Below are 25,853 nucleotides of genomic sequence, written 5' to 3'. Positions count from 1 at the left end.
AACATCTCTGTGTGGCGTTTACATATTATCTGGGTACTCCAGTCTCTTCTCATTTTCCATGCATGTTAGGTTAATTGTAAAGTGTCCATAGGTGTTAATATGTGTGAAGAATGGCTGCGTGTGTATATATGTGCCCTGTGATTGACTGGCAACCAGTTTAGCGTGGACCCAAAGCCAGCCCGGATAGATGCAATGAGAAGAAATTGAATAGTTTAAAGTAATGTCTGATTTGTAGCCTCCAAAAGAGGTCTAAAGTGAGAATTTTGTTTTAAAGAAGCCAAATTAAGTACAATTTTCCTGCCTCGTTTGGTCTTAACTCAAACTATAGTCTGCATTCTAATGTGTGGTTTTATAAAGCATCCAGGTGATCCATTTCAATGTTTCTTTCAAAAAACTGCAATAGAAATGTTTGTTGCTTTTTTGCTAAGACATTTTAAAGCAACTTAGCCCCAAAGGACAAGAGTATGGGGAGAGCTGCTAAGCAGCTGATTGTCCTTTCTCAGTTGAGAGTGGATGGCATGAGACAAAGACAAAGACAGGTTTGTCTGACATGCCCCAATTCCGCATACCACCCCCCACTGGTGGAATAAGAGTGCGGTCTCACCTGCGGGGCTTGGGAGATAGTGTATGGAGGTGCACAAAACTATTTGGGTTTGTCTGAAATGCAGTAAAGAAATGAAAATACACACGGGATACAGTGGAAAACAAACATATTTAAACTAATAGCAAATAGGACTGCAGTGAATATTTTAGTAATCTTTTTTCCCATTAATTGAGTCATCAAAAAGTGTGTTTGTGCCTTTTATCCTGGGAAGTGATGTGTGTGATGTCAGGTGGTAGAGTTGAGTGCTGGTAGCAGCAGGTTAGCATTGTAGAGTGGCCGGCAGCAGGGCCTAGCTGTGTGGATGTTCACTTCCTGTGTTCTCTGCTTGTTACGTGATTAGTGGATCATGAGTCTCCTTAACTACAAATAGCGGCAGTAGAGTGGTATTCTCCACTGGTCGCAAGATGTCAGTAACAGAATAGCTACCAGGAAGTACGCTGTCAATACTAAAATGTGACGTCTTAGTTATGTCAAAAATGGCTTTTCTATTATGTCGACTATATTGGGTAATGCGAGTGTAAAGGTGACTATAGGGGTGTTATTTCATGTCTGCAGGGCTCTAACGTTAAAAACCATATATAGATGGTCATAAATATATACTATATTTTACGTTCATATATACAGGGGCTGCACGGCTGTTGAGTGGTTAGCGCACAGACCTCACAGCTAGGAGACCTGAGTTCAATGACACATTCGGCCATCTCTGTGTGGAGTTTGCATGTGCTCCCTGTGCATGCGTGGGTTTTCTCCGTTCTCCGTAACTCTCCGTTTCCTCTGACATTCCAAAAACATGTTAGGTTAATTGGAGACTCCAAACTGTCCATAGGTATGAATGTGAGTCTGAATGGTTGTTTGTCTATATGTGCCCTGTGATTGGCTGGCGACCAGTCCAGGGTGTACCCCGCCTCTCGCCCGAGACAGCTGGGACTCCGGCTTCATCCCACATTCCAAATTGCCGACTCCAAATTGTCCATAGGTATGAATGTGAGTGTGAATGGTTGTTTGTCTATATTTGCCCTGTGATTGGCTGGCGACCAGTCCAGGGTGTACCCTGCCTCTCGCCCGTTGACAGCTGGGATAGGCTCCAGCACCCCCGCGACCCTTGTGAGAATAAGCGGTAGAAAATTGAATGAATAATATATACAAGGTCATCTAATATAATACTATACAGTATATTTATTTTGTACAATGTTGCCACTGTCATTAGAATAGCAATCACATTAATTCAATGACACATCTTTGTTATGCACACAAATGCAGGTGAGTCTTCGTAGCTTACTTCTATTTTCAATTGTGTCCGTCATCATTCTGAATTCACTTGATGTAGTCTCATTACAGTCCCACACTCCATTGCATGTGCGCATGTGCGTTAGCATGGAGTTGTGTTGAAGCCTAGGCTACCTCTTGAGGGGCTACCTCACCTGGGCCCTATTAAGTGCACTCACAGTAGCCAAACTTAAGTTGTCCGAGGTGCAGTACAATTGGCCTCGTGAGAGTACGGCCTACTTTGATGTTTTTGATATTTAGCCGTTCTTACGTTGCTACCATTTTTGTGTAATATCTAATTAATTAGTTTGGTAAAGTTGGTCAGTTTTAGTCCAAATGGCATTCTGTTGCACTTTTCTTAGTCGGAGGTCTGACAGTTTGCTCGAATGCAGCAGAAGACCTCTATCATAGCCAGCATGTCCTCCATAAAGGAGGTCAATGCAGGACCACAACTAGGCCAACGTGTATCGAGCGCTGAGTCACTGCACGCTCAGCATCCTGTGGGGGCTTGTGTAACTATGGCGGCAGATCAATAAAGCTCCTGTCAAGGATCCTGCAAGTTAGATGCAGCCTATAGATGGATTCTGCAAAGGTGAATGGTCTTAATCCAGAGTCGTGTCCAAACACCCTTTGGGTGCTTTATGTTTAAAACCCATCAAATGAAAAAGTTAACAGCCTCATTATTGATTTTATATAAGACTAGAATAGAAATAGAACTAATAACGGTCAATCGATTTTCCTTCTAGTTTTCATACATCGCTACTGAAGAGTTGGCGGACAGATGAATTTGGCTGAATAGTTTCTAAGAACACGCCTGCCCTCTCCTACTGTGTTTACTGAAAGCACAACAGGTCCCTGAAAATATGGGATGCCATTAGAGCATACTAGTCTTTATCACTGGGACCTACAGACGCTAGCTCTTGGCTCTAGAGATAGCTGAAATGTCAACACTAGCATGGCGGAACATTACATTACTTTCGAGTATTGCATTTCTGTCTGTTTCTTCATTTATTGCATTACGGCCCATGTTTAGACAGTCTTGACGAGGACGTCAAGAATCTTGCATGGTTTCACATCCCATGTAATGCAACATGTCGAGTTGAATGCAATATTACATCATAGTGCACCCACACTCTATTAGGATGCCTGGTAGCACTTGGTAAAATCCCATTGTTTATTCAAATGCTTTCTACAGTCACATTTTGAGTTGTGTTCTGTTGGGTGATGTTATGCACCATTTTAGTTGTATATTAGATTCTTCCTGTTTTGCAACAGGAAGTGTGTGTATAATTGGTTCAAGTTGGTCCCTGGCATCAATAAGTTATTATGAAAACAAACTGCCTGAAAAAAGAGGTGTGTTTTTTTGCCTTTTTTTCTCCAAGGGTTTACATTCTTTAAGTGCAGCTCCCCTGCCCTCGGTTTGACGTCACACCCGACCAGGGGTTCACTCCAAAATAGCTCTCACGGCTAAGTTAGGAAACTCAGGGAGGCATGTTTAAAACAGCAAACAATGTGTCCGCCTGTAATTCTTTCTTCACATGCACAGAGGGTTGTTTCAAAGCTCACACCAGCTTGAGTCAGCACTTCTCTTTTTTTTTTTTTTCCTCCAATGCACCCGAGGCTTTTCATGGTTGGATCACATGAAATGTTATCAAAGAGATCGGAGCTGTTTCTGTTCTTGTGCTCTGTTGACTCGTGCGCTGAAGACTGCTCAAACTGTGTGAATGATTTTTTTCATCCCAAGTAGCACTCCCAGAATGTAAATCCAGTAACTGTTATCATTGGCTATCATCACATGTTGTCTACATCCAAAGTCAATATCCACATTGTTTGCTGTCTTCCCAACGGTCTCAAATCCCACCAGGAATTTGCTCCAGAGGTCTTGGAATTGTGCACTTGTCAAGTGAAATGATTTATTTCTGGATTTTGTTTTTAATACCATTGTAATTGAAACAAATGACTCCCTGAGTAAAAGTGGAGGAAGTATAAATCCACAATTTGAGTCCTATGCATAGTCATTCTTTTAATTTATTTATTTCCTCGTTCCCTTGAAGTCATGGGACACTGAAAAATGTAGTCCCAAATGTGGCCAAGTAGTGTTTTATACATACTATACTTCAATTGGTTTATTCTTTTACAAAGGAAGAGATTGACTTCAAAATGTATGAAATCCAAGGTAATTTGTCATATAGGACATAATGTAAATCCAATTAATCACTCCCAGACACCCAAAATATTTTTTACCCTTTTTTCAATATTTGCATCCTTGATTTCTTCTCTTTTCCTGGATTGATCTTACTGTTGAGGCAGACTTCCTGTGCATTCTGGCAAGCTCGGCTAACCCGACACCATCTTCATTCTTTGTAATGAGTTCTGTCTCGAATCGCATCGAGTTTCTCACCTTTCTCGTACTGCAGCCAGTCATAGCTTTATTTGGCCCCATGGCAGGTTATTTAGCAGTCGCACTCAATGAAACAAATGCACGGACAATGAGTCAGCAGCACATGGCCTAACACTCACAATTCCGAGTGCGCCTGAATGCCTTAAGGTGCAGAGAGCACAGAGCAGAAAGAATGGAGACAGAGCATAAATGCGCTACACAAACAATACAATATAACAATATAAAATATGAAATATAGATATTTCATTGTCATACCATGGTCATTTTTGTTATATTCATTTTTGCGCGTGTCTGGATAAGAGCGAGGAGAGAGGCTTTTTTGATGTTTGTTTGTATTTTGTACTTTGGATACTGCTATATAATGATTCTTAAACTTTCCTTTCGATTTGGTATCAAATTAATATGCTGACTTAAATCATAGCGATCACGAGTGGACAAATGTAAAGCTCAAGTGGAAGGATTCCAACATCAGGCTGAAATAAAAGATATGTAGGATGACGAGTTATCTATTTATCAGTGCTTATATCAAAACAAATACAATTTATGGATGAATGAATTAGCAAATGAATCATGTTCAGTATTTCAAGTTAATGAAAACATAGTATAGTGTGTGGTATCAACGTATCAAAGGCTATGTGAGCGATGTTATAGAATAACCCAGGCTGCATACGAGAAGCCTCAGTAAGAATTAGCGGAATAGAAGATGGATGGATGGAGTATATGAGAACCAAGGCAAAAGTTTGGTGAAAATTTTAGTTTTAACTGATTTAAATGTGCAGTACATGTTTTTCTCTGTGTTGCTAGTCCTATCATATTGTGTAATTTGTTTTCTCTTCACAGATGACACAACGTCGAAAGAAGTCACCAGGGTATGTTTTGCCTCCGTGAACATACTGTATGTACCATGACAGATTTCACATGGGATTTCTTAATACATGCTTTCATTTATGTGTTTACACACAACTACTTATCACTTGTCTAGCACCGTGCCACATCTCCACCTTCTGTTTTCGGACGGTAATGGTATACATATCTTTGTCTAATAGTGAGATGTATGTGTGACTCGCGTATTTTGTAGCTCACACCTTATTCTGACGCCTCAATGCCCAAAGGAAGCAGCATCTCGATCCACTCAGTTGGTTCTATGACCTCAATGAAAGGGACTTACAAACCCATATACACAGAAAAACGAGGGTCACTCAGCCCTTTAGTGCGTCATCCATACGTCTGTCGAAAGAGGATGTGGGAGGGCGGAATGGATCCTAAGGGAGAGGGTTTCTAGTGCGCTTCTCTCCATGATGCCTCCTCACCCTCCCTGTAGACACAGACATGACAGGTCTTTGGCCCCTCACAAGGCAGGGTATTCTGCCGCTTACATAAGCTCACTTTTAAGATGAATGTGGAGCATCAAAGCTCGCCAGTGCTTTAATCAGAGCTGTCAGACGTCTACGGCCCTCCTCTCGGGATGCAGTGGGGATGATCCCACAGCTAGAATGCAGCAATGAGCTGGGAGTGTAACATGGCGGGTGAATGTGATGAAAAGTTCTCTCTTTCTGAACCAGGAGCCATAAACCAGATAAGAACCCTAGTCCATTCATTGAACAAAGTTTACCGTTGTGTTGTTTATATTTCATTGCTGTTACAGGAGGGACAGTCTTGTAGAGACAACACATTGTGGTGAGATTATGCAATGTTATTTCTGTGTGTTGTGTCCAGCAGTACCAGGATGCAAACATGCAGGGCGTGGTGTATGAACTCAACAGCTACATGGAGCAGCGCCTGGACACTGGAGGAGACAACAAGCTATTGCTCTATGAGCTCTGCAACATCATTAAAACAGGTAAAAAAAAAAACTGCATTATGGACATTTTTTGATTAAAAATCTTAAAAATAAAATTTCAACTCAAGGCTAATAAAATGACATTTTTTCATGATATTCTGAGTTTATTGTCATAAACTTTTTTTTTCGTTACAATACAGTTTTTTCTTTTTATATTTTTTACTTTATTTTCATAAAATTACAACTGGATTTTTGTAATTTTTTTGTTTTTTCCCCCCACATATTTCATCTTTGTTCTTTTTCTTTGTTCTTTCTTTAATTTTTTTTACATTTTGACTTTATTCAAAATTTAGACTAAATTTTCCACATTCCAATTTTTTTATTCCAATTTTATTTTTGTTTTGTTTTCTCATTATATTGTAACTTTTTTATTATTTCAACTTCATGTAACTAATATGAGATTAGTTTTCCTCACATTATTATGACCTTACACTTGATCCCCTACCGATCAGAAACCAATCTAACCCCAAGAGACCAGTTCAGACCAGTGTATGAAACACCTAAATTAGGCTTTCCTCCTAATCTCAACTCATGTGGATTAAGGACACCTGTCACAGAATCAACCTTTCCCCTTCAAACCTCTCCACATCCATGGGCAAGACCAAAGCGCTTTCAAAAGACCTCCGGGACAATATTGCAGACCTGCACAAGGCTGGAATGAGATCAAATACCACCAGCAAGAAGCTTGGTGACAGGGTTCTTACGCAAGTATGGAAAGACAAGGTTTGGGAGAATGTGATGTGGTGAGATGAGATCAAATTTTTGTTTTTGGCATTTCCTTTGGAGACTGAGAAATGCTTAAATATGAGCCCAAGAACACAATCCCTTCTGTCAAACATGGAGGTGGAAACAATTTGCCTTGGAGCTTTTTCTCTGTTCACAATCCCTCCCTCAACACTAGTGACCAACTGCAAGAAACGTCTGTCCTCTGTGCTTGCCAACAAGCTATAGTCCTGAGCCATGCTCTGCATTGGGATCAAATACTTATTTACCTCAATCAAATACAAATTAATGTGCGTTCTGTAAATTCTGTTCACCGTTGAAAGGGTGTAACATTTCCGCTTTCCTAACCTCATCTCTTGTCTTTTCCCTGCAGCAACAAAAGCTGATGGATTTGCACTTTACTTTTTGGGAGAATGCAACACTGTAAGTGTAAACGTCTTTTAATTTGACACATTTTCTGAACAACCCAAATTCAGTGTTTTCCCTTTTTCTGTCTCCTTTATCTTTTTTTTCCCCTCATGCTTGCATGCACACAGAGTTTATGTTTGTTCACCCCAACGAGGGCCAAGGATGGTCCCCCAAGCCTCGTTCCCTCGGGCCCCATCACATACGGAACAACCATTGCAGCGCATGTTGCCAAGACTCGCAAAACGCTTTTAGTAGAAGACATCATGGGGGTAAGGTTTTTATCCGTCAATCCACATTGAACAAGTCATGGCAGGGACCAGTGTCAATTTAGTAATACTGGAATGGACATCATTTTTCTGAAACACGTTTCACAAATTCAAGCATGAAATTGTGAAAAATTCATAAAAGCAAAAAAAAAAGAAATCATTAGTTAATTTTTGTATTATAAATGTCACTGGATCTTAACTGTCTTATATTGGAATACATGTTCCAGGACGAGCGCTTCCCAGACGGCACAGGGCAGGACTCAGGGATCCGCGTTCATTCTGTCTTGTGCCTCCCCATCCTCACTGCCATCGGGGACCTCATTGCCATCCTGGAGCTACATCGACACTGGGGCAAAGAGCCCTTCAACCTCAGCCACCAGGAGGTCAGTTCCACCCATACGAAGTACACAAGATGAGAACTTTCATTTTAAACTGACTAAAACAATTAGCAAACATTACAACATAGTCAAAAATATCTACATTAATCTACGCATAATTTGAAGTATTTTACCATGTCAAGCGTACATTATATCTGCTATGAACACTATGCTCCCGTAGGGAAATTTGCTTTGGAGAACTGCCCTTTTTGACTGCAATCACAATGTCACCCAGTCATACAAACAGATACCATGACCGATTTTGACCGCAATGTGGATTACTGCATTAACAAAACATGTTATAAAACTTTGTTGAAATCAAAAGAATAATAGAAAATACCCATTGCATTCTCTACAGCAGGAGTCTCCAAACACCAGGCTACAGATGTTTCCTATGAGAAATGGATATCAATTTTGGAAATATGTAATTAATTATAAAAAAAACTGTTTTTTAAATGTTGCAACTGATCTTAAAGGGGACCTATTGTGCTTTTTCCACTTTTCTGACCCATAAATGTAGTTAGAATGTTTTATACTTGTGTTAAACAATGCCAAAGTTTCAGAAAATGAGGTTTGCGCATTTGGAAGTGAGCCCTGAAAGACGTTTGGAATGGCTCAAAATGCTCGGTTGGGTGGGCATGCCTGGAAGCGGGCCAAGGGTGGAATAAATTTAAACAGACCATTTTGGAGGGGAGCACAAATCAAAGGACATACAGCCGGAATAGGTGCAGATTCTGGAAAATCTAAAAAGCTTTCTGTGCAGGTTATTGTGTCTACCTGCTCTATGGGAGACCACAACTCTATACAAAAGGGTCGAAAAATCAGCATAATAAGTCCGCTTTAAAATTTTCGTCTGGGGTGTATATTATATTTTATCTGCCATATTATAACTTCATGTACACAAACTAAGGGCAAAAGTTGTTAATTACATAATGAATGACACCTTAATTTTTGAATACTAAAAACATGCAATTGCATGTTTGCAAACACATTATAATCAATCCAGTTACAATTGAAAAAAATCAGTCAAAATCATCAACCGCGAGGGACGGCTTTTGAAAAATGGCTGGGATTGAATTAGTTAATTGGAAGGTAAGCTTTGCTTTTCATTACAGGTTGCAACAGCTAACCTAGCATGGGCGTCAGTTGCCATTCATCAAGTACAGGTGAGCAAACGTCCAAAAAGACCCATGCACACTGAATACCTGTTGGGGAGCAGGGTAAATCCTGAATGCCCCACTTATTATGATATCGGTGCCTTTGTTTGTTCTGGTTCTGCCCTGCTGTTTTTAATGGGGAAATCCACTGTGTACAAGAACGGGGTTGCGACCGGGCCCTGTCCAATCAACTAAGCCATAGATTCAACAAACAGGTCTCCGAGGACGTCATTATGGCCAAGCACTGTTTTTATATGAACCCATAGCACAACACCTCAGAGAAGCAGTGTCCCACTGCAGGAGAGGCCACTGTGGACCTCTGCATAGCACTGCAGCACACTGCACTCCTGGGCTGGCTGGCTGGCTGCTGGCTGGCTGCTGGCTGGCTGCTTGCTGCAAAACACTGTCACTGTAGACAGACCACTCGGTGTGTTTACAGTACAAGCAGGACGCTGCATGTGCTCTGTGGGAAAAGTGTGATTTCACATGTGACCTGACCTACTTCTTCTTCTCATTCTAGGTGTGCAGAGGCCTCGCAAAGCAGACCGAGCTAAATGACTTCCTACTAGATGTGTCAAAGTAAGAGCCTTGTTGTTGTTGGAATGCTCAATCATGCTGCATTATCAAACTCGTGAGAGTCAGTATTGATATTGAATGTGCCTTGAATGTCGTCTTGGTTTTCTCGAAGGGAGTCAATGCTGAATGTTTACATCGTCAGAGCTTCCCTTTTGACAAACATCTCAAGGCATCATTTCTTCTTTTCTCACAGAACGTACTTTGATAACATTGTGGCAATAGATTCTCTACTTGAACATATTATGGTAAGTGCACTTCTCCAAGTTGGTTTCTGGTTATTCTGTCTAGTCCAGGAGTGGGCAAATACTTTGACTCGTTAACAAAATTGTCCGGGGGGCCAGAACATATATTTAACACACACACACTATTTTATGCTTGGAATTTTCCTTGAATTATTTGTCTAATTTTATCTGTAAAAGTGTTATACTATCAGCTGTATGTTCTCATGTTCTCATGTATGTTCTCCCTTATGTCAGGAGCACTTTAAGCATCAGACCACATCAAACTATGTCATTTCATTATACAGTTTTTTTTTGTTTTTTTTAATAAATAAGACATCCGACTTGCCAGTCATGTTGCCAGTTTATATGTTTAAAAGTTGAAATACTTAGAAAGCAACTGGCGGGGCGGATGTGGCGCCCGGGCCGTAGTTTGCCAACCCCTGGTCTAGTCTGGACTACGTTTAAAACTGAAATTAACCTGTCATAATCACGGTTATTACCTGCTCATGCAATGTTTTAAGTAACATTTATCAAAATAAATAGTGTGTAACAATTGATAGATGGCTTGGTCTATGTAAAAGAACAAATACAATGAAAAATACAAAAATAATTACACAAATAAATAGAACAATTACATTTAGAGCCACAAAGGATTATTGATAGCTTAATAAGTAATACAGGCATTAAAAAACTGACAAATATTGTATAATGTACAGTTAATGCAGTATATAGACTAAAGGATGAATTGGATGGTACGGTTCTTAGCCTTCTTCTTCCTTGTGAACACCACGTGTGTGTACTGTTTCTCAAGTTCTGACCTATTGTCTCCAAAATGATCCTTATTCTCGTCTTATGTTCAATTCACTATGTTCTGTTATTCTATTTGTTCTATTGTGTTCACAACTGGTTCAAGTTGTTCTTTCATTTGGAATAAATATCACAAAAATCACAAACGTCCACGCTCATGCTTAAATATCTATACTATGTACAGTGCGTACTTAGTAGCGACGTAATCACTCAAAATACCAAATGGAATTGTGCAGTTTGGAGCACAGCCCTCAAAGTTCCAACTCCAAATTCTGAATTGTGATGTGATATAATCACTTGCATGGTTTCCTCATCATTTTTAACTATGCTGTCTTTGCAGATATATGCAAAAAACCTGGTGAATGCCGACAGGTGTGCGCTCTTCCAGGTAGATCAAAACAACAAAGAACTGTATTCCGACCTCTTCGATATTGGTGAGGAGAAAGAAGGCAAGCCGGTCTTTAGGAAAACCAAAGAAATTAGGTATGGTATAAATTAGGTATTAGGTATATCCCTTCGTCCCCTCAACTCCTAAAAGTTCTCAACTTCCTTTTCCAATGATTGATGATGTTGAAATATTAATATAAGAATGGATTGGCAAGTAAAGTGACCGTTCCCGTCTAATGTGGCCCTGCAGGTTTTCTATAGAGAAAGGAATAGCTGGCCAAGTGGCTCGGACAGGGGAAGTCTTAAACATCCCAGATGCCTATGCAGATCCACGGTTCAACCGGTAAACACAATTTTTAATAATGATATTACGGCATAAACTCAAGCACTTAACTGATTTGATCTGATTTGGCAGAGAGGTGGACCTCAAAACCGGCTACACCACGCGAAACATCCTGTGCATGCCCATTGTGAGCAGGGGGACTGTTATTGGTGTGGTGCAGATGGTCAACAAGTTAAGCGGAAGTGCCTTCACTAAAACAGATGAGAACAACTTTAAGATGTTTGCTGTCTTTTGTGCCCTGGCCTTACACTGTGCAAATGTGAGTCCATCAACAATTACGCTGAAATACTGGTTTCTAACTAAGACATGCAAATGTAAAAGTATTCATTGCTATTTTAATGAGTGCAATGAGTCTAGAACAGGGGTGTCTAAACCTTTTCGACCCAAAAATGAAAGGATCCAAGGTTCACTTTGATATTTTGGACACCAGCACGTGTACAAGTGGTTATGCTAAGAATTTCAAAGAAAAAATGCAAAGGCATATCATTATCATTTTTGCTGTTGTATTTTTTAAATATGCCAAATATTTCAACACTCATCTGAAATAATCTTTATAAAATAAATATTTACATGACTTTATTCCCATAGTATTAAAACATTTCCCCAACCCAATTTTCGAAGAATGACACCTTAATTGTGTTTTGTTTGTTTATGACTTAATACATTTTTTTAATATTTAAACTCTATGCTACTGAAATGACATTATTTTTACTGATAAATATGTGTTTAGTCTTGTAAAATTCTGTTTTTTTTTCATTAGAATGTGTTTTGAATACTTGTTCTGTTACTTTAATTTCTGCTGTTTTTTCTGCAACTATTTTTTTCTTCATGTTAGTTTTCTTCATGTTAATTGTGACTTTATTCCCATAATACTCTGGTAATATTGTAACTTTTTCCGCAAGCTAATTTTCCCAAAAAGTTGTTTTATTTGTTTTAATATAACGACTTAAAAAATTTGAGAATGTGCTGTGGGCCAATAAAAAATCTCCCCAGGCCTCACTTTGGACACCCCTGCTCTACACTACAAGCTCTCCCTTCAGAATTTAGACAAAAGTATTGGGACACCTTTCCGCGCCACTTAAGCAGGTGGAAAATAGTTTTCACTGAAGTGCAAAGCCTTTCTTTGATTGTCATTGTCAGGAATTATGGCCATGCTTTCATGTTTACCCAAGCCTTTCCTGTGTGTGTCTATGTATAGATGTACCATCGAATTCGACACTCTGAATGCATTTACAGAGTGACAATGGAAAAACTGTCTTACCACAGCATCTGCACCTCAGAAGAATGGAAAACGCTCACTCAGCTCAACCTTCCCACTCCCATTTATAAAGAGATCGAAATGTGAGTGACCGTCCTCGAATGCTTAATGGGTTCCACCTAATGAGGCATGCGGGTTTGGCCTAGCCCGGTGGTGAACAGTCCTCTCAGAAAATAGTCTGACCCTCTTTTCACATGTTGCTGCCCTAAATATACGGCTCTGGAAAACTCTTGAGGTTGCCTCAGCATGAAAGCTGTGGTTGAAAATCAGTTATTTCACCAAATATTATTTCTGAACTATTAAGGTGAATTAACATTTCTATTAGGTTGTTTACCATTTGGGAGTAATGTTGTCAGTACTTTATGGAATAAGAAACATTTTTATTGTCTGACAAAATGATTACTTGGGGTGCACGGCGGTCGAGTGGTTAGTGCGCAGACCTCACAGCAAGGAGACCGGGGTTCAATTCCACCCTCGGTCATCTCTGTGTGGAGTTTGCATGTTCTCCCCGTGCATGCGTGGGTTTTCTCCGGGTACTCCGGTTTCTTCCCACATTCCAAAAACATGCTAGGTTAATTGGCCACTCCAAATTGTCCATAGGTATGAATGTGAGTGTGAATGGTTGTTTGTCTATATGTGCCCTGTGATTGGCTGGCCACCAGTCCAGGGTGTACCCCGCCTCTCGCCCAAAGACAGCTGGACAAAGACACCCCCCCGCAACCCTTGTGAGGATAAGCGGTAGAAAATGAATGAATGAATGAAAATTATTACTTATATTTTTTCCACATCTACATTCTGTATTGTTCGATTATTGCTCCTTTTGTTTTATTGCAAAAAAATTTAAATTAACTTGCCTTAGTCAAAACTAGGGCTGTCAATCAATTAAAATATTGAATTCAGATTAATCCCATGTTGTCCATAGTTAACTTATAATTAATTGTACTTCATCGCTGATATAATTTTTTAATCTATAATAAGCAGGGCTATCTTAGTGGTAAACTACATCACATTTTCTACATCAAATTTGGTCCTTTACTTTATTAAAAAAAATTATATACCTTTAGAAATTCCTCAGTTTTTGCATGTTTAATTCAAAAAATAAAACTGCACGTTGTCCCAAGTATACTTTTCTGTGTTTGAAGTATATGAGTAGACCATGATTAAACCCCTGTGCTAAAATGATAAGGACTCACAACTGATGAAAAGTGGACAGAACCAAGTTACACTGCAAAGCAATAAGTTTTTACTACTAGAATGATGTGAGTACTCGTAATACGTTGAACAAAGTGAGCTAAACTTGTGCCTTTTCATTCGAGTTAAAGAGACATGTTTGATTTAATGGTACCCAAAGAATACTCTCCGAATGATTTATTTAGCTTTAGTAATTCTAACTTTATTAAATTGAGTTTTTAGAACTTATACAATAATGGTTGCTTTGACTTGACTGAAAAAAATGTTCTACTTATGTTTGAGCTAATTAACTTAAATGATTTAAGGCAATCGGTTTCCTCAAACCGTTTGAGTTCAACTAACTTGTCAGGTTTTACAGTGTATCAGGTCAATGGATGCAACCTATGCAGGGTTTCTCGTGATCTTTGAGTGTCTTCTGTCTTATTCAGCATTATTTTATCTGCAGTCGAAGTGACAGTCTATGATATATTTTAGGTTTTTATATTTTTGGGCCCTGAGCTGAAAAAGTTTGGAAAACTAAAACCGCATATCTTAACGGAGCGTATCTTAATGTTCCCAGGAGAAAAGGGGCCTCTGTAATTCTTAAATATCAAACACTAGTGACAACCAGATTTGTGGAGCTGGCCACAAAGAACCACAGAAAACAGTCTTGGTCAGATGGGTGACCAAGACCTTTTTTAAGACTTGAATTGATGCCAGAGTTAACTCTTGTTCATTATAGAATCTTTGTTTGCAATCCTCAGGGAATGTTTTGTAATTTTTTCTTTTTTATTCTCAGTAAAGCTGAGTACACTTCTGTCTCCTACAGGTTTCACTTTGACATAAGTCCATTTGAGGAGATCTGGCCTGCAGTCTTCATCTACATGGTTCACAATTCCTGTGGAAAGACCAGGTAAGGTGCTGTAATCTTTAAATGTCAGTTCATGTCATGTTTATCCTTTTCTCGCTCTGCGTAGCTTTGAGCTGGAGAAACTGTGTCGATTCACCATGTCTGTACGCAAGAACTACCGGCGTGTGCCCTACCATAACTGGAAGCATGCAGTGACCGTGGCCCACTGTATGTACGCCATTCTACAGAAGACTTCTGGGATCTTCACAGAGCTAGAGGTCTGCTGCTCATGGAGAATAAGATGGGGATGTTTTAGTTGAACTATTTTGGGTATCTATGGTGTGTGATCATAAGAATTCCCTCTTGTTTTACAGAAGAAGGGACTGTTAATAGCATGCCTGTGCCATGATCTTGATCATCGGGGGTACAGCAACACTTATCTGCAGAAGTTTGACCACCCACTGGCTGCTTTGTACTCCACCTCCACCATGGAGCAGCACCACTTCTCTCAGACTGTCTCCATCCTGCAGGTAGAGATCCACTATCTGGGTTTGGAGATTGCCAGAAAAACGGAACTTGTCTGACTCCATTGTGCCAAGTGTAATTTTTTGGGTGGAAGGGGGATTGTGGTGTGAGGTTATTTTTCAGGAGCTGGGCTTGGCGCCTTAGGTCTTGTGCAAGGAACTCTGAAAGTTTTTGGTCAATGTCATGCTCCCAACTTTGTGGGAACAATAAAGGCAGGTGAGGCAATACTTTGTCCTCCTAACCGACTTGAGTGGGCAAATTCTCAAAATTCAAGTCCAGCATCCTGAGGCTGTACACACAGAGAGTGAACGTCACAGGCACTATCCAGGAGGAAACAACAAGGATACACCAAGTTGATGGCCCCTTCGGATGACCTGCTAAGTGAAAGCCTCAGACACCAGAAACATGCACCACCACCAAATGGAAGAAGTGGGTGACATGGGGAAAACATACCAGTGGCTGGAAAAGACAACACCTAGGCGCTAATTATGGCAGTAGAGGAACAGGCCCTAAACACAAGATCAATGGAAGCCAGGTTCTATCACATCAGACAGGACTCCAGATGCAGGAAGTGCAAAGAAGCTCCAGAGAGAGTGTAAGATGCAGCATGAATAGCGTACCGGAACGTCTGTACCAAATATGGAGTGGAGGTCTCAGAATCAAGATGGAAGACAACACTGAAAGTTGTTGAGAACAACCAGGCCAAGATGCTGTACGACTTCCAGATCCAGACGGACAACTGTTGATGGCCAACCAGCCTGACATAGTCGTGGTGGATAAACAGCAGACAGCAGTGGTGATAGCTGTAGCAATCCCGTGTATTAGCAACATCCGGCGGAAGGAGCACAACAAGCTTGCTAGAGAAATGGGGGGGTTGTAGGCACCAGTTGTGACGTCTCAGAAGAGCACAATACTGGGAACAGCTAAGATCCTACCCAGAACTCTCACGCTCCCAGGCGCCTGGTATAGGACCCCCGAGCTGCAGTTGTTTGGTGCTGAATGAGCTTAAAATATGTTGTCTAAATTTGGCACTGAAAAAAAATCGGAATTCGAGAAACAATTCAGAATATCAAGTAAAATAATTGGAAAGTAAATTGCAACTGGAACACGCACACGACAAAGCTGATGTCTACAGAAAAAGTCAGGATAAACAAGGATAAATATGATCTCAGGGAAGAAGTAAATTTGAAACACTTATATGCTAGGACAGGGGTGCTCACACTTTTTCAGCATGCGAGCTACTTTTAAAATGACCGAGTCTAAATGATCTACCCACTACAAAAATGCAAAACATCTATTTATTTTCAAATGTATTGAGGACTATTTGTACGTACAATGTATGTTGATGTACCTTACATAACCAAATGAGCCAATATTGCAAAACACACATAATTAACTATTAACATTTGTTGTAATTACCTGAGTTTACTTTGATGACTTGCACTGAATTGAATCAGCCAGGGATGCATAGTCCGGACAGTAGCTGCTGATAGCCAGGTTAGTCAGGCAAACGCACTTCGAAAAAGACTTTGTGAAAAAAAAAGTCCAGTATGTCAATCAAGTAATGGGGATGGATGATAGGCTGACATCGTAAGTTCTGCTGCACTTAGAGACGTTGTTTGATTTGATTGGTCACCCGAAGGGCAACATTCAGTTGTCATCTGAATGGCTGCCCTGTATATCAATCAAGTGACAGCATTGATGCTAGGATGATATTTTTTTAATGTCACGCCGCGATCGACCAGCGATCAACCAGTACCACCTCCGCGATCGACCGGTAGATCGCGATCGACTTAATGAGCACCCCTGTGCTAGGACAATGTTAGAAAGCCATAGCATTTCAGTATGTGGAATCAAACTGTGGAATTGATTGAGTAAAGAACTCAAACAATGCACAACGATGAGCCAATTCAAGAAACAATACAAGCAGTTGATGTTTGCTAAATACAAGGATGAAGAGTCTTGAACCAGTCATGATGTGCTATACATATCACTATATTGACACTTACTATGGTACACATTGTACACATGTCATTGGATGGTCATATCATCTCGTACTTCAGTACGTGACAATCAATAAATAAATAAATAAATAAACTATATTGGGAAAGCAGGAAGTGAACAAATGTAACAGTTACTGAAGTACCAGATGGAGGGGTAGGATTTAATAAGCTTTGCTTCTTCCTACTCCTTTTGGACATGTGGAACTGTGAACTGATTATGGGATGCACTCAATTGGAATCTGATGCATGTTCAAATGAAATAAAACCATTACCATTACCATTACAATTGCTGGCGACCACACAGCTTCACATATCAAACACTAAGCTGATGTAGCAGGTCACTGAACAAGACTATTCGTAAGGTACCTTGACCTTCTCTGCCTTCAAGTAAATCACTGAGGATGGTCATTGGTCATTGGGATGGCTGCGGGCTTGTCAATCTCTTGTAGCAAAGCTGAGCTGAACGCCTCATAAGTGGAGCATTTGCTTTTTTATTGATCTCTTTGTTTCTCATAGCTGGAAGGGCACAATATTTTCTCCAACCTGACTTCCAGCGAGTACGAGCAGGTGCTGGAGATCATCCGGAAGGCCATCATTGCCACAGACCTGGCCCTTTACTTCAACAACCACCAGCAGCTGTCAGAGCTTCTGAACTCAGGTGTGCTGGACTTCAACAACCACTCACACAGGTAAGACCAGAGCACCATTATAAATATTGTTATACAAGTTGCTATGATGTTGTAGCACATTCATTTTTACTTGTAAAAATTTATATCACTATATTTAATATTTTGATGTGATGTAAGTTCCCATATTCCCACATTGTACGCGTTTCAAGTAGGGACAGTCTGCCTTAAAGCGGACAAACAGGCAAGGCATTCAGGGACAAAGTATAAATCAGAGCGTGCGGCCTTGCCCCATCCGTTGCACGGCGGTGACTGTAACCTGAAAGCAATTTGGAACCACTGAATCCCCACAGCGAGGTGCGGCGCACTTGTTTTTTTTTTTAACACTTCATTTCCGTAAACAGACAAAGATAATTGCATAAGCTGAAAGCAGCGTGTTGCCATTGTTCAGTTGAGATCAGAACGCTGCTTCAGTTAAGTAACTCCACTAAAAATTACCTGTAATACAAACCTTTGTAGCTTATGATATTGCCTGCCAGTAGATCATGCCAGTAGCTCATTTAAAAAATATTTCCTAATAATAATGGACAATTTTGCACACAAAAATGTACCAAAGCCGGACAGAATCCGTAGGACAAATACTGCTATACGGACATTGAACCCCAACAAACCAGGTTTCCTGACATTATACATCTGGATACAAGTAAACAGTACATAACCCACTCACGGAGCTAACGTAGCTTTACTCGCCTCCAGGGACCGTGTGATTGGTCTAATGATGACAGCATGTGACCTGTGCTCTGTAACCAAGCAATGGCAGATCACGCGACTCACAGCCAACGACATCTATGCTGAGTTCTGGGCCGAGGTAAACTGTCACCTCTGTTTGGAAGAACATGTTGCAAGAATTTTAATCAATTTTCTGTGTTTTTTACTTTTTACTTTTTTACTAGGGAGATGAGATGAAGAAGATTGGAATGCAGCCCATTTCAATGATGGACCGAGACAAGAAAGCAGAGGTTCCTCAAGGCCAGGTAGACCACTACCACTTATTTTACATTTTTACATTTTTAGTCACTACCTAATACTAGATGTGCAGTAAATGTACCACATCAAATCTCTTATCTGCAATTTGTGTGTGAATGTGAACTTTTCCAACTTTCTACCACAAATGAGTAGATACAACTTATTGTCTACTGGAATACATGAGAAATCATGATGTCCTGTGGGATACATTGCAGTCATCAATGACTGCATTTGTAGTTATAGTTGTGATCACTCGAATCACACAAAAATCACTTTATTATTAGAATACAACATTTATTTGTCGCTAAATACAGTGTATGCTGTTTGATGAACCTTGGTGTACAGGATGTCAGCACACAACACATGCATTTACTCAATATGTGTACAGTATAGACTCTGATTCTGTGTAATATGATATATACAGTAAAGTCTCATTATACCGATATTGTCGGGAGTCTGAAAAAATATCGATATACCCGGACTGTCGATATATCCGATCCTGCGCCGAACTGCATTAAAAGTGGGCAATAATGCACTCGACATTGTTCTATAGTATAGAACAATGTCGAGCAGCTTAAATCAATCTTTGCTTAAGGATTTCAATACCAAAAAAAACACGGCGAACGGCTGCTTCCAGTCAACTTTATTTTTCACACTTCCACCACTAGAGCACAGCACACACACCGATTCCCGCACTTCCTGGTTCACAGGTCATGCTCAACCCGCCCCACATAGCTGGCCAAACACATGCCTGCAACGGAAGAACCAACTGCGTTTGTGGTTTCTCTCGTGTGTATAGAAGCTATACACACGAGAGAAACCACGAACACCAGCATGTACATATGAAAAACAGTGATTATTGCAAGTGATAAAAAGATATCTGAATACAACAATTAAATACATGTATTTGTACGCTTGTGTCTTCGTTGGAATAGGTGTGTATACTATGTCACTTGGTTCTTCTGTTGCAGGCATGTGTTTGGCCAGCTATGTGGGGCGGGTTGAGCATGACCTGTGAACCAGGAAGTGCGGGAATCGGTGTGTGTGCTGCGCTCTGGTGGTGGAAGTGTGAAAAATAAAGTTGACTGGAAGCAGCCGTTCGCCGTGTTCTTTTTTGGTATTGAAATCTTTAAGCAAAGATTGATTTAAGCTGCTTTTGTATCGATACAAGCAGACCAAATTGGCTGGCGGGAGATGAAAAGGGCATCGTTGTAACCGGATTATCATAATAACCGGGTATCTTACTAACGGAACTAATTATATCATAAAAGACTAGAAATTTGCCGGGAAATGAAAATAGTATCGTAATAAGCAGTAATTCGTTATAACCGATATCGATATAACGAGACTTTACTGTATATTCTTCTTAAATTAGGTGGGATTCTACAATGCAGTAGCGATTCCATGTTATACGACGCTAGCAGAGCTGTTCCCCCCATCCAGTCCACTTCTGAAGGCATGCAAGTATGTACCTATACTATATAGTCTTACCTTATATGAAAGCATTGGTTGTCTTATTTTGCTGTTAATACAGTACAAAACCTAACAGCATAATCGTGTTAAAAGAAATGTATTCTGATCAAATGAAATGTGCTGCATGAAAATATGCCTTAAAAATAACAATAATGCTCAGTTTTGACTGACACTGTTTTACTGCGCATTGCTAAGATAAGTAAATTGATCAATATTGTAGTTGTAAGGACACCATTTTTGGACAACATAATAAAATTGTTGTTAAACTGGAGAAAGTCAGTAAGCTGTTGGTACAAGACATTACCCAAGAATGGGTTGCTGTAGTAAGATGTTAATTAGATGAGCGAGTTGTGGTGCCTAGTGGGTAACTTAGGCCCTGTCCACACAGGAACGTTCTTGGGATTTTTGGGGGGGCAGGTTGAAAAAAAGTCTCATCCAGACGGGAGCGGGTAACTGAGTGAAAACGATGTAGTACCCAAGGCCTACCTATGTGTGGGTGGCGCTGTTAACTGACATGAGTCATATCCTTCGAAATATTCAGATGTTCGAAATGTTCAGTCTTCCCTGAACAATTGCTGACCCAAATGCTGGTTTGGCCTCTCTGTGAATCACCACCTTATCGTGGTGGAGGGGTTTGAGTGCCCGAGTGATCCGAGGAGCTATGTTGTCTGGGGCTATATGCGCCTGGTAGGGTCTCCCAAGGCCGAGGTCACCAAGAGTGATTCAGAAGACCCTTATGAAGAAAGACAAGAGGAGGAACCGTACTTCGTCCGGATGTGGGATACCGGGGTCTCACCCTGGAGCCAGGCCTGGGGGAGGGGCTCCCAGGCGAGCGCCTGGTGGTCGGCCGGGCACAGCTTCTCTGGTGGGGAAAGAACCTGAACTTGTGTGAGAGGTTGAGATATTCCGACTAGACATAGCCGGACTCACCTTGACCCACAGTTTGGGTTCCGGAACCCTGGACCTTGTTCTACTCTGGAGTTGCTGGAGCGGAGGGGGTCGAGCTGGTGTGGGCTTATTAATAGCCCCCCGGCTTGGTGCCTCTGTGTTGGAGTCAGCCCCCATGAACGAGAGGGTCATTTCCCTATGCCTTCGGGCTGGGGGAAAGGTTCTGACTGTCATTTGTGCTTAAGCGCCAAACGGCAGTTCGGAATACCTGGCCTTCTTGGAGTCCATCGGGGGGTGCTGGAAGCACCCCAGCTGGTGACTCCGTCATTCTACTGGGAGACTTCAACGCCCATGTGGGCAATGACAGTGTGACCCGGAGGGGCGTGATTGGGAGGAACGGCCTCCCTGATCTGAACCTGTGTGGTGTGATGTTACTAGACTAACACCATGTTTGAACATAGGGATGTCCATAACTGCACTTGGCACCAGGACACCCTATGCCGCAGGTCTATGATCGACTTTGTAGTCGTATGCGTCCGCATGTTCTGGACACACGGGTGAAGAGAGGGGCTGAGCTGTCAACTAATCACCACTTGGTGATGAGTTTGATTAGATGGCGGGGGAGGATGCTGGACAGACCTGGTAGACCCAAACGAGTAGTGAAGGTGTGCTGGGAACGTCTGGCAGAGTCTCCCGTTCATCGAGTCTTCAACTCTCACCTCCGGCAGAGCTTCACCTGCATCCCGGGGGAGGACCAGGATATTGAGTCCGAATGGGCCATATTCCATGCCTCCATTGCTGAGGCGGCTGACCGGAGCTGCGTCCGCAAGGCGGTCGATGCCAGTCGTGGAGGCAGGCCCCGAACCCAATGGTGGACACCAGAGGTCAAGCTGAAGAAGGAGTCCTATCGAGCATTGATGGCTTATGGGACTCCGGAAGCAGCTGACAGGTACTGGCAGGCCAAACGGTTGGCGGCTTCGGCGGTTGACGAGGCAAAAACTCGGGTGTGGGAAGAATTCGGTGAGGCCATGGAGCACGACTTTTGGTCAGCCTCGAAGCGGTTCTGGCAAACTGTCCGGCGCCTCAAAAGGGAAGCAGTGCCCGGTCAAAACTGTTTACAGTGGAGACGGGGGCCTGCTGACCTCGACTGGGGATGTAGTCGGACGGTGGAAGGAATACTTTGAGGCCCTTCTCTATCCCACTGACATACCTTCCATAGAGGAAGCAGAGTCTGAGGACACCTACGTGGACAGTGTCATCACCGTGGCTGAGGTATCTGGGGTGGTTAAAACGCTCCTCAGTGGCAAAGCTCCGGGGGTGGATGAGTTCCGCCCAGAATTCCTCAAGGCTCTGGATGGCATGTTTTGTCAACATTGTCGGGAACAGTACCTTTGGATTGGCAGACTGGGGTGGTGGTCCCCCTTTTCGGGGGGTGTGTTCCAACTATAGGGGATCACACTCCTCAGCCTCCCTGGGAAAGTCTATTCCAGGGTGCTGGAGAGAAGGGTAAGACTGTTGGTCGAACCTCTGTTACAAGAAGTCCATTGCGGTTTTCGTCCTGGTCGTGGAACACTGGACCAGCTCTACACCCTCACGAGGGTGCTTAGGGTGCATGAGAGTTTGCCCAAACAGTCTACGTGCTTTGTGGATCTGGAAAAGGCATTCGATCGTGTCCCTCGTGGCGTCCTTTGGGGGGGTGCTCCGGGAGTACGGGATTGGTGGCGCGCTACTACATGCTATCCGGTCCTTGTACAAACAAAGCAGGAGTCTGGTTCGCATTGCCAGTAGTAAGTCGAGCCTGTTTCCGATAAACGTTGGCCTCCGCCAAGGCTGCCCTTTGTCACCGATTCTGTTCACAATTTTCATGGACAAAATTTCTAGGCGCAGCCAAGGTGTTGAGGGAGTATGGTTCGGGGGCCTTAGAATCTCATCTCTGCTATTTGCAGAGGTGGTTCTTATGGCCTCTTCGGGCTGTGACCTTCAGCGTTTACTGGGACGGTTTGCATCTGAGTGTGAAGCATCTGGGATGAGACTCAGTACCTCCAAATCAGAGGCCATGGTTCTCAGTCGGAAAAGGGAGTGCTACCTCCGGGTTGAGAATGAGGTCCTGCCCCAGGTGGAGGAGTTTAAGTATCTCAGGGTCTTGTTCACGAGTGAGGGAAAGTGGGAGCGTGAGGTCAACAGACGGATCGGTGCAGCCTCAGCAGTAATGTGGACGCTGTACCGGACCATCGTGGTGAAAAGAGAGCTGAGCCAGAGGGCAAAGCTCTCAATTTACCGGTCGATCTATGTTCCCACACTCACCTATGGTCATGAGCTTTGGGTTATGACCGAAAGAATGCGATTGCGGATACAGGCGGCTGAAATGAGTTTCCTCCGTAGGGTAGCTGGACTCACCCTAAGAGATAGGGTGAAGAGCTCAGTCATCCGGGAGGGGCTCAGAGTAGAGCCGCTTCTCCTTCACATCGAGAGGAGTCAGTTGAGGTGGCTCGGGCATCTCGTCCAGATGCCTCCCAGACGCCTCCCTGGTGAGGTGCATGCCCAGCCGGGAAAAAGCCCCGGAGCAGACCTAAGGATACGCTGGAGGGATTATGTCTCACAGCTGGCCTGGGAACGCCTGGGTGTCCTCCCGGTGGAGCTGGAGGAGGTGGCCGGGGACCGGAAAGTCTGGGCTGCCCTACTGAGACTGCTGCCCCCGCAACCCGGACCCGGATAAGCGTAGGAAAATGGATGGATGGATGGATGCTGGTTTGGCTGTATTTATTTCCTATGACTACGACTCTAAAGGTGTGTGTGTGTGTGTTGCAGGGAGAACCTGGGCCAATGGGAGAAGATAGCGCAGGGCGAAGTGGAGGATGTAGTTCCAAGTCGGCCTTCTGATTCAGGTCCTGTCAAGGTGGACAACTGACTACCAAAGGGTTACCTGCCCACTATTATGAGTACAACCTGAATCGTGCCACAGATATGGAGGTCCTGTTTTAGTTAGCAGCAGCTGGATCAGCAAAAGGCGCCTTGACTTTAAAACAAAACAAAAGTTACACAAAACACAAGTTACCTCAATGGGTGACGGAGGTGTCAACGCTGATGGTTTGACCGATTCCAGACACAGACTAACAGCTGACGGGAAGAGACTAAAGCTCATCACCCTACATCCATTCGGTTTGGGAGTTTATTTGTTAGAATGACTTGTACCATTTTATCATTTATTTGGCTTTTTCATTATTATTTGAGCTGATTATTTGTGGTCTTGCATTTGAGAGGCCTTACACTGAACCTTTCACAGGCAGGTGATGTGCAACCTTGTTGTGTGGGTTCAGATCCTTTTGAAATGGTACCGTTTGCCTTTTGTGGTAAACAAGTCTTGACTATTTCAGCAAGGTATTCAGAGACAGAAGGAATGTGTCGTACATGCATGGTGTGATAATGCCACCTTATGGAGAAGTGTGAGGAGGGGGACGTCGGAATGTTTTTCTTTCTTTTGAGCAAAAACCTTTTGCAGTACTTGAATAAAAACACACAGCCTGGTCACAGAAAACCCCACGTCATGTATTTTACGGATGAGCTGTGACCGCAAGATGACTTGGACGCTGTCACAAGAGCCTCACGATGTGTGTCCCAGATGGTGACCCCTCCATGTGCAGCACTGCCCCCCCAGGCCACCACTAGCACTCGGGACCTGCCGCATAGTACACCAAACACGCTTGTAAGACAGCTTGTAACCATTTTACATTTTCACGCGTAGAAGATAAAACAGATTCCTGAAAATGAGATGGGTGTTCAGGCACCAAGCACGACTCTGATGAGCTGCATGTTAACGGGAGGGATTGTGCCACAAACAACATTGTTGCTTGACTTTTTGCAGGTGTGTACCAGTTCCCTACCCACGCCTGTCCTGCAAACAATTTTCCAAGATCTTCCTAAAGAAATGTTTGTTTTTTGCCTGAAATTGTCATTCCAGTGGACGTAGTCCCTCTATATACGTTGTTTGCAAGGGTGGCGCCAACTGTGTGAATGTACATGTTGATGAATGTTCTGTTGATCCCCTGAATGTGGCATGTGCATTAATGCAACACAGGTTTCCACACTATGTTCTGTCTTACAGAGTTGCTTCCAGTAAGCTTCAACCAAGAGCAACAATTAGCATGCACTTAAACTGTTAAAGGTTTCTATATCATTTGCATATAAATAGGTGTGTACTGTGTACAATCTAGGGTAGATATTTGCTCTAATGGTGCTATACTGAATGGCAGTTTGTGTGTGTGTGTGTGTGTGTGTGTGTATGAGACACCCCCACTTTGCCGCCCATTGTTAAGATGTTAAGAACACGGTGAACACTGCACTGGCCCTACTTTTTTAGCACCAGTTATATTATCTGCACTATGTTTAGCATATGATCTTTATCATTATTATTCCTGGTGATGATTATTATTGCTATTATTACTATTGTTATTTTCTTAGAGTTCAATTTAAATTAACTTATATTTTTTATACAAAGAAAAATGTTGGACTTTTTTGTTTGAGACAAACAAAATCGTCCATACATGTTACTGTTACCCAGAATAAGTGAGGAATGTTTCAAATGTAAATGTAAGAGCAGTAGCCCAAATGACTTTTATTAAATACATTTTAAAAAGACAACACTGTTGGATATTTTTTTT

General features: G+C 42.2%; 1 protein-coding gene across 5 annotated transcripts in view; it reads left to right on the top strand.

Moving 5' to 3' along the window:
• Positions 1-25,829, top strand: part of pde10a (phosphodiesterase 10A) — a 63,439-nt gene extending 37,610 nt beyond the window's left edge. For 2 of the 5 annotated variants that reach the window (XM_058058373.2, XM_058058375.2), the window contains 20 exons: positions 5,112-5,140; positions 5,988-6,111; positions 7,208-7,257; positions 7,371-7,511; positions 7,736-7,891; positions 9,001-9,051; positions 9,563-9,621; positions 9,812-9,863; positions 10,987-11,129; positions 11,284-11,376; positions 11,449-11,635; positions 12,575-12,717; positions 14,634-14,717; positions 14,782-14,932; positions 15,029-15,184; positions 17,699-17,871; positions 18,565-18,676; positions 18,762-18,842; positions 20,210-20,298; positions 24,004-25,828. In XM_058058373.2, coding sequence (XP_057914356.2) covers positions 5,112-5,140; positions 5,988-6,111; positions 7,208-7,257; positions 7,371-7,511; positions 7,736-7,891; positions 9,001-9,051; positions 9,563-9,621; positions 9,812-9,863; positions 10,987-11,129; positions 11,284-11,376; positions 11,449-11,635; positions 12,575-12,717; positions 14,634-14,717; positions 14,782-14,932; positions 15,029-15,184; positions 17,699-17,871; positions 18,565-18,676; positions 18,762-18,842; positions 20,210-20,298; positions 24,004-24,103 — 2,174 coding nt within the window. In that variant the 3' untranslated portion in view covers positions 24,104-25,828. Of the gene's footprint in view, positions 1-5,111; positions 5,141-5,987; positions 6,112-7,207; positions 7,258-7,370; positions 7,512-7,735; positions 7,892-9,000; positions 9,052-9,562; positions 9,622-9,811; positions 9,864-10,986; positions 11,130-11,283; positions 11,377-11,448; positions 11,636-12,574; positions 12,718-14,633; positions 14,718-14,781; positions 14,933-15,028; positions 15,186-17,698; positions 17,872-18,564; positions 18,677-18,761; positions 18,843-20,209; positions 20,299-24,003 lie in introns of all 5 variants that reach the window. The other 3 variants (XM_058058374.2, XM_058058376.2, XM_078799382.1) reach the window with 2 other exon arrangements.
• Positions 25,830-25,853: the final 24 nt, after the last annotated feature.

The sequence above is a fragment of the Doryrhamphus excisus genome, linkage group LG20 (assembly GCF_037039965.1).
Source record: "Doryrhamphus excisus strain RoL-2023G ecotype Guam linkage group LG20, RoL_Dexc_Guam_v1.1, whole genome shotgun sequence".
Classification (NCBI taxonomy): Eukaryota; Metazoa; Chordata; class Actinopteri; order Syngnathiformes; family Syngnathidae; genus Doryrhamphus; species Doryrhamphus excisus.
Note: the sequence above shows the minus strand (reverse complement) of the source record. Positions and strands in the feature narration are given on the sequence as shown.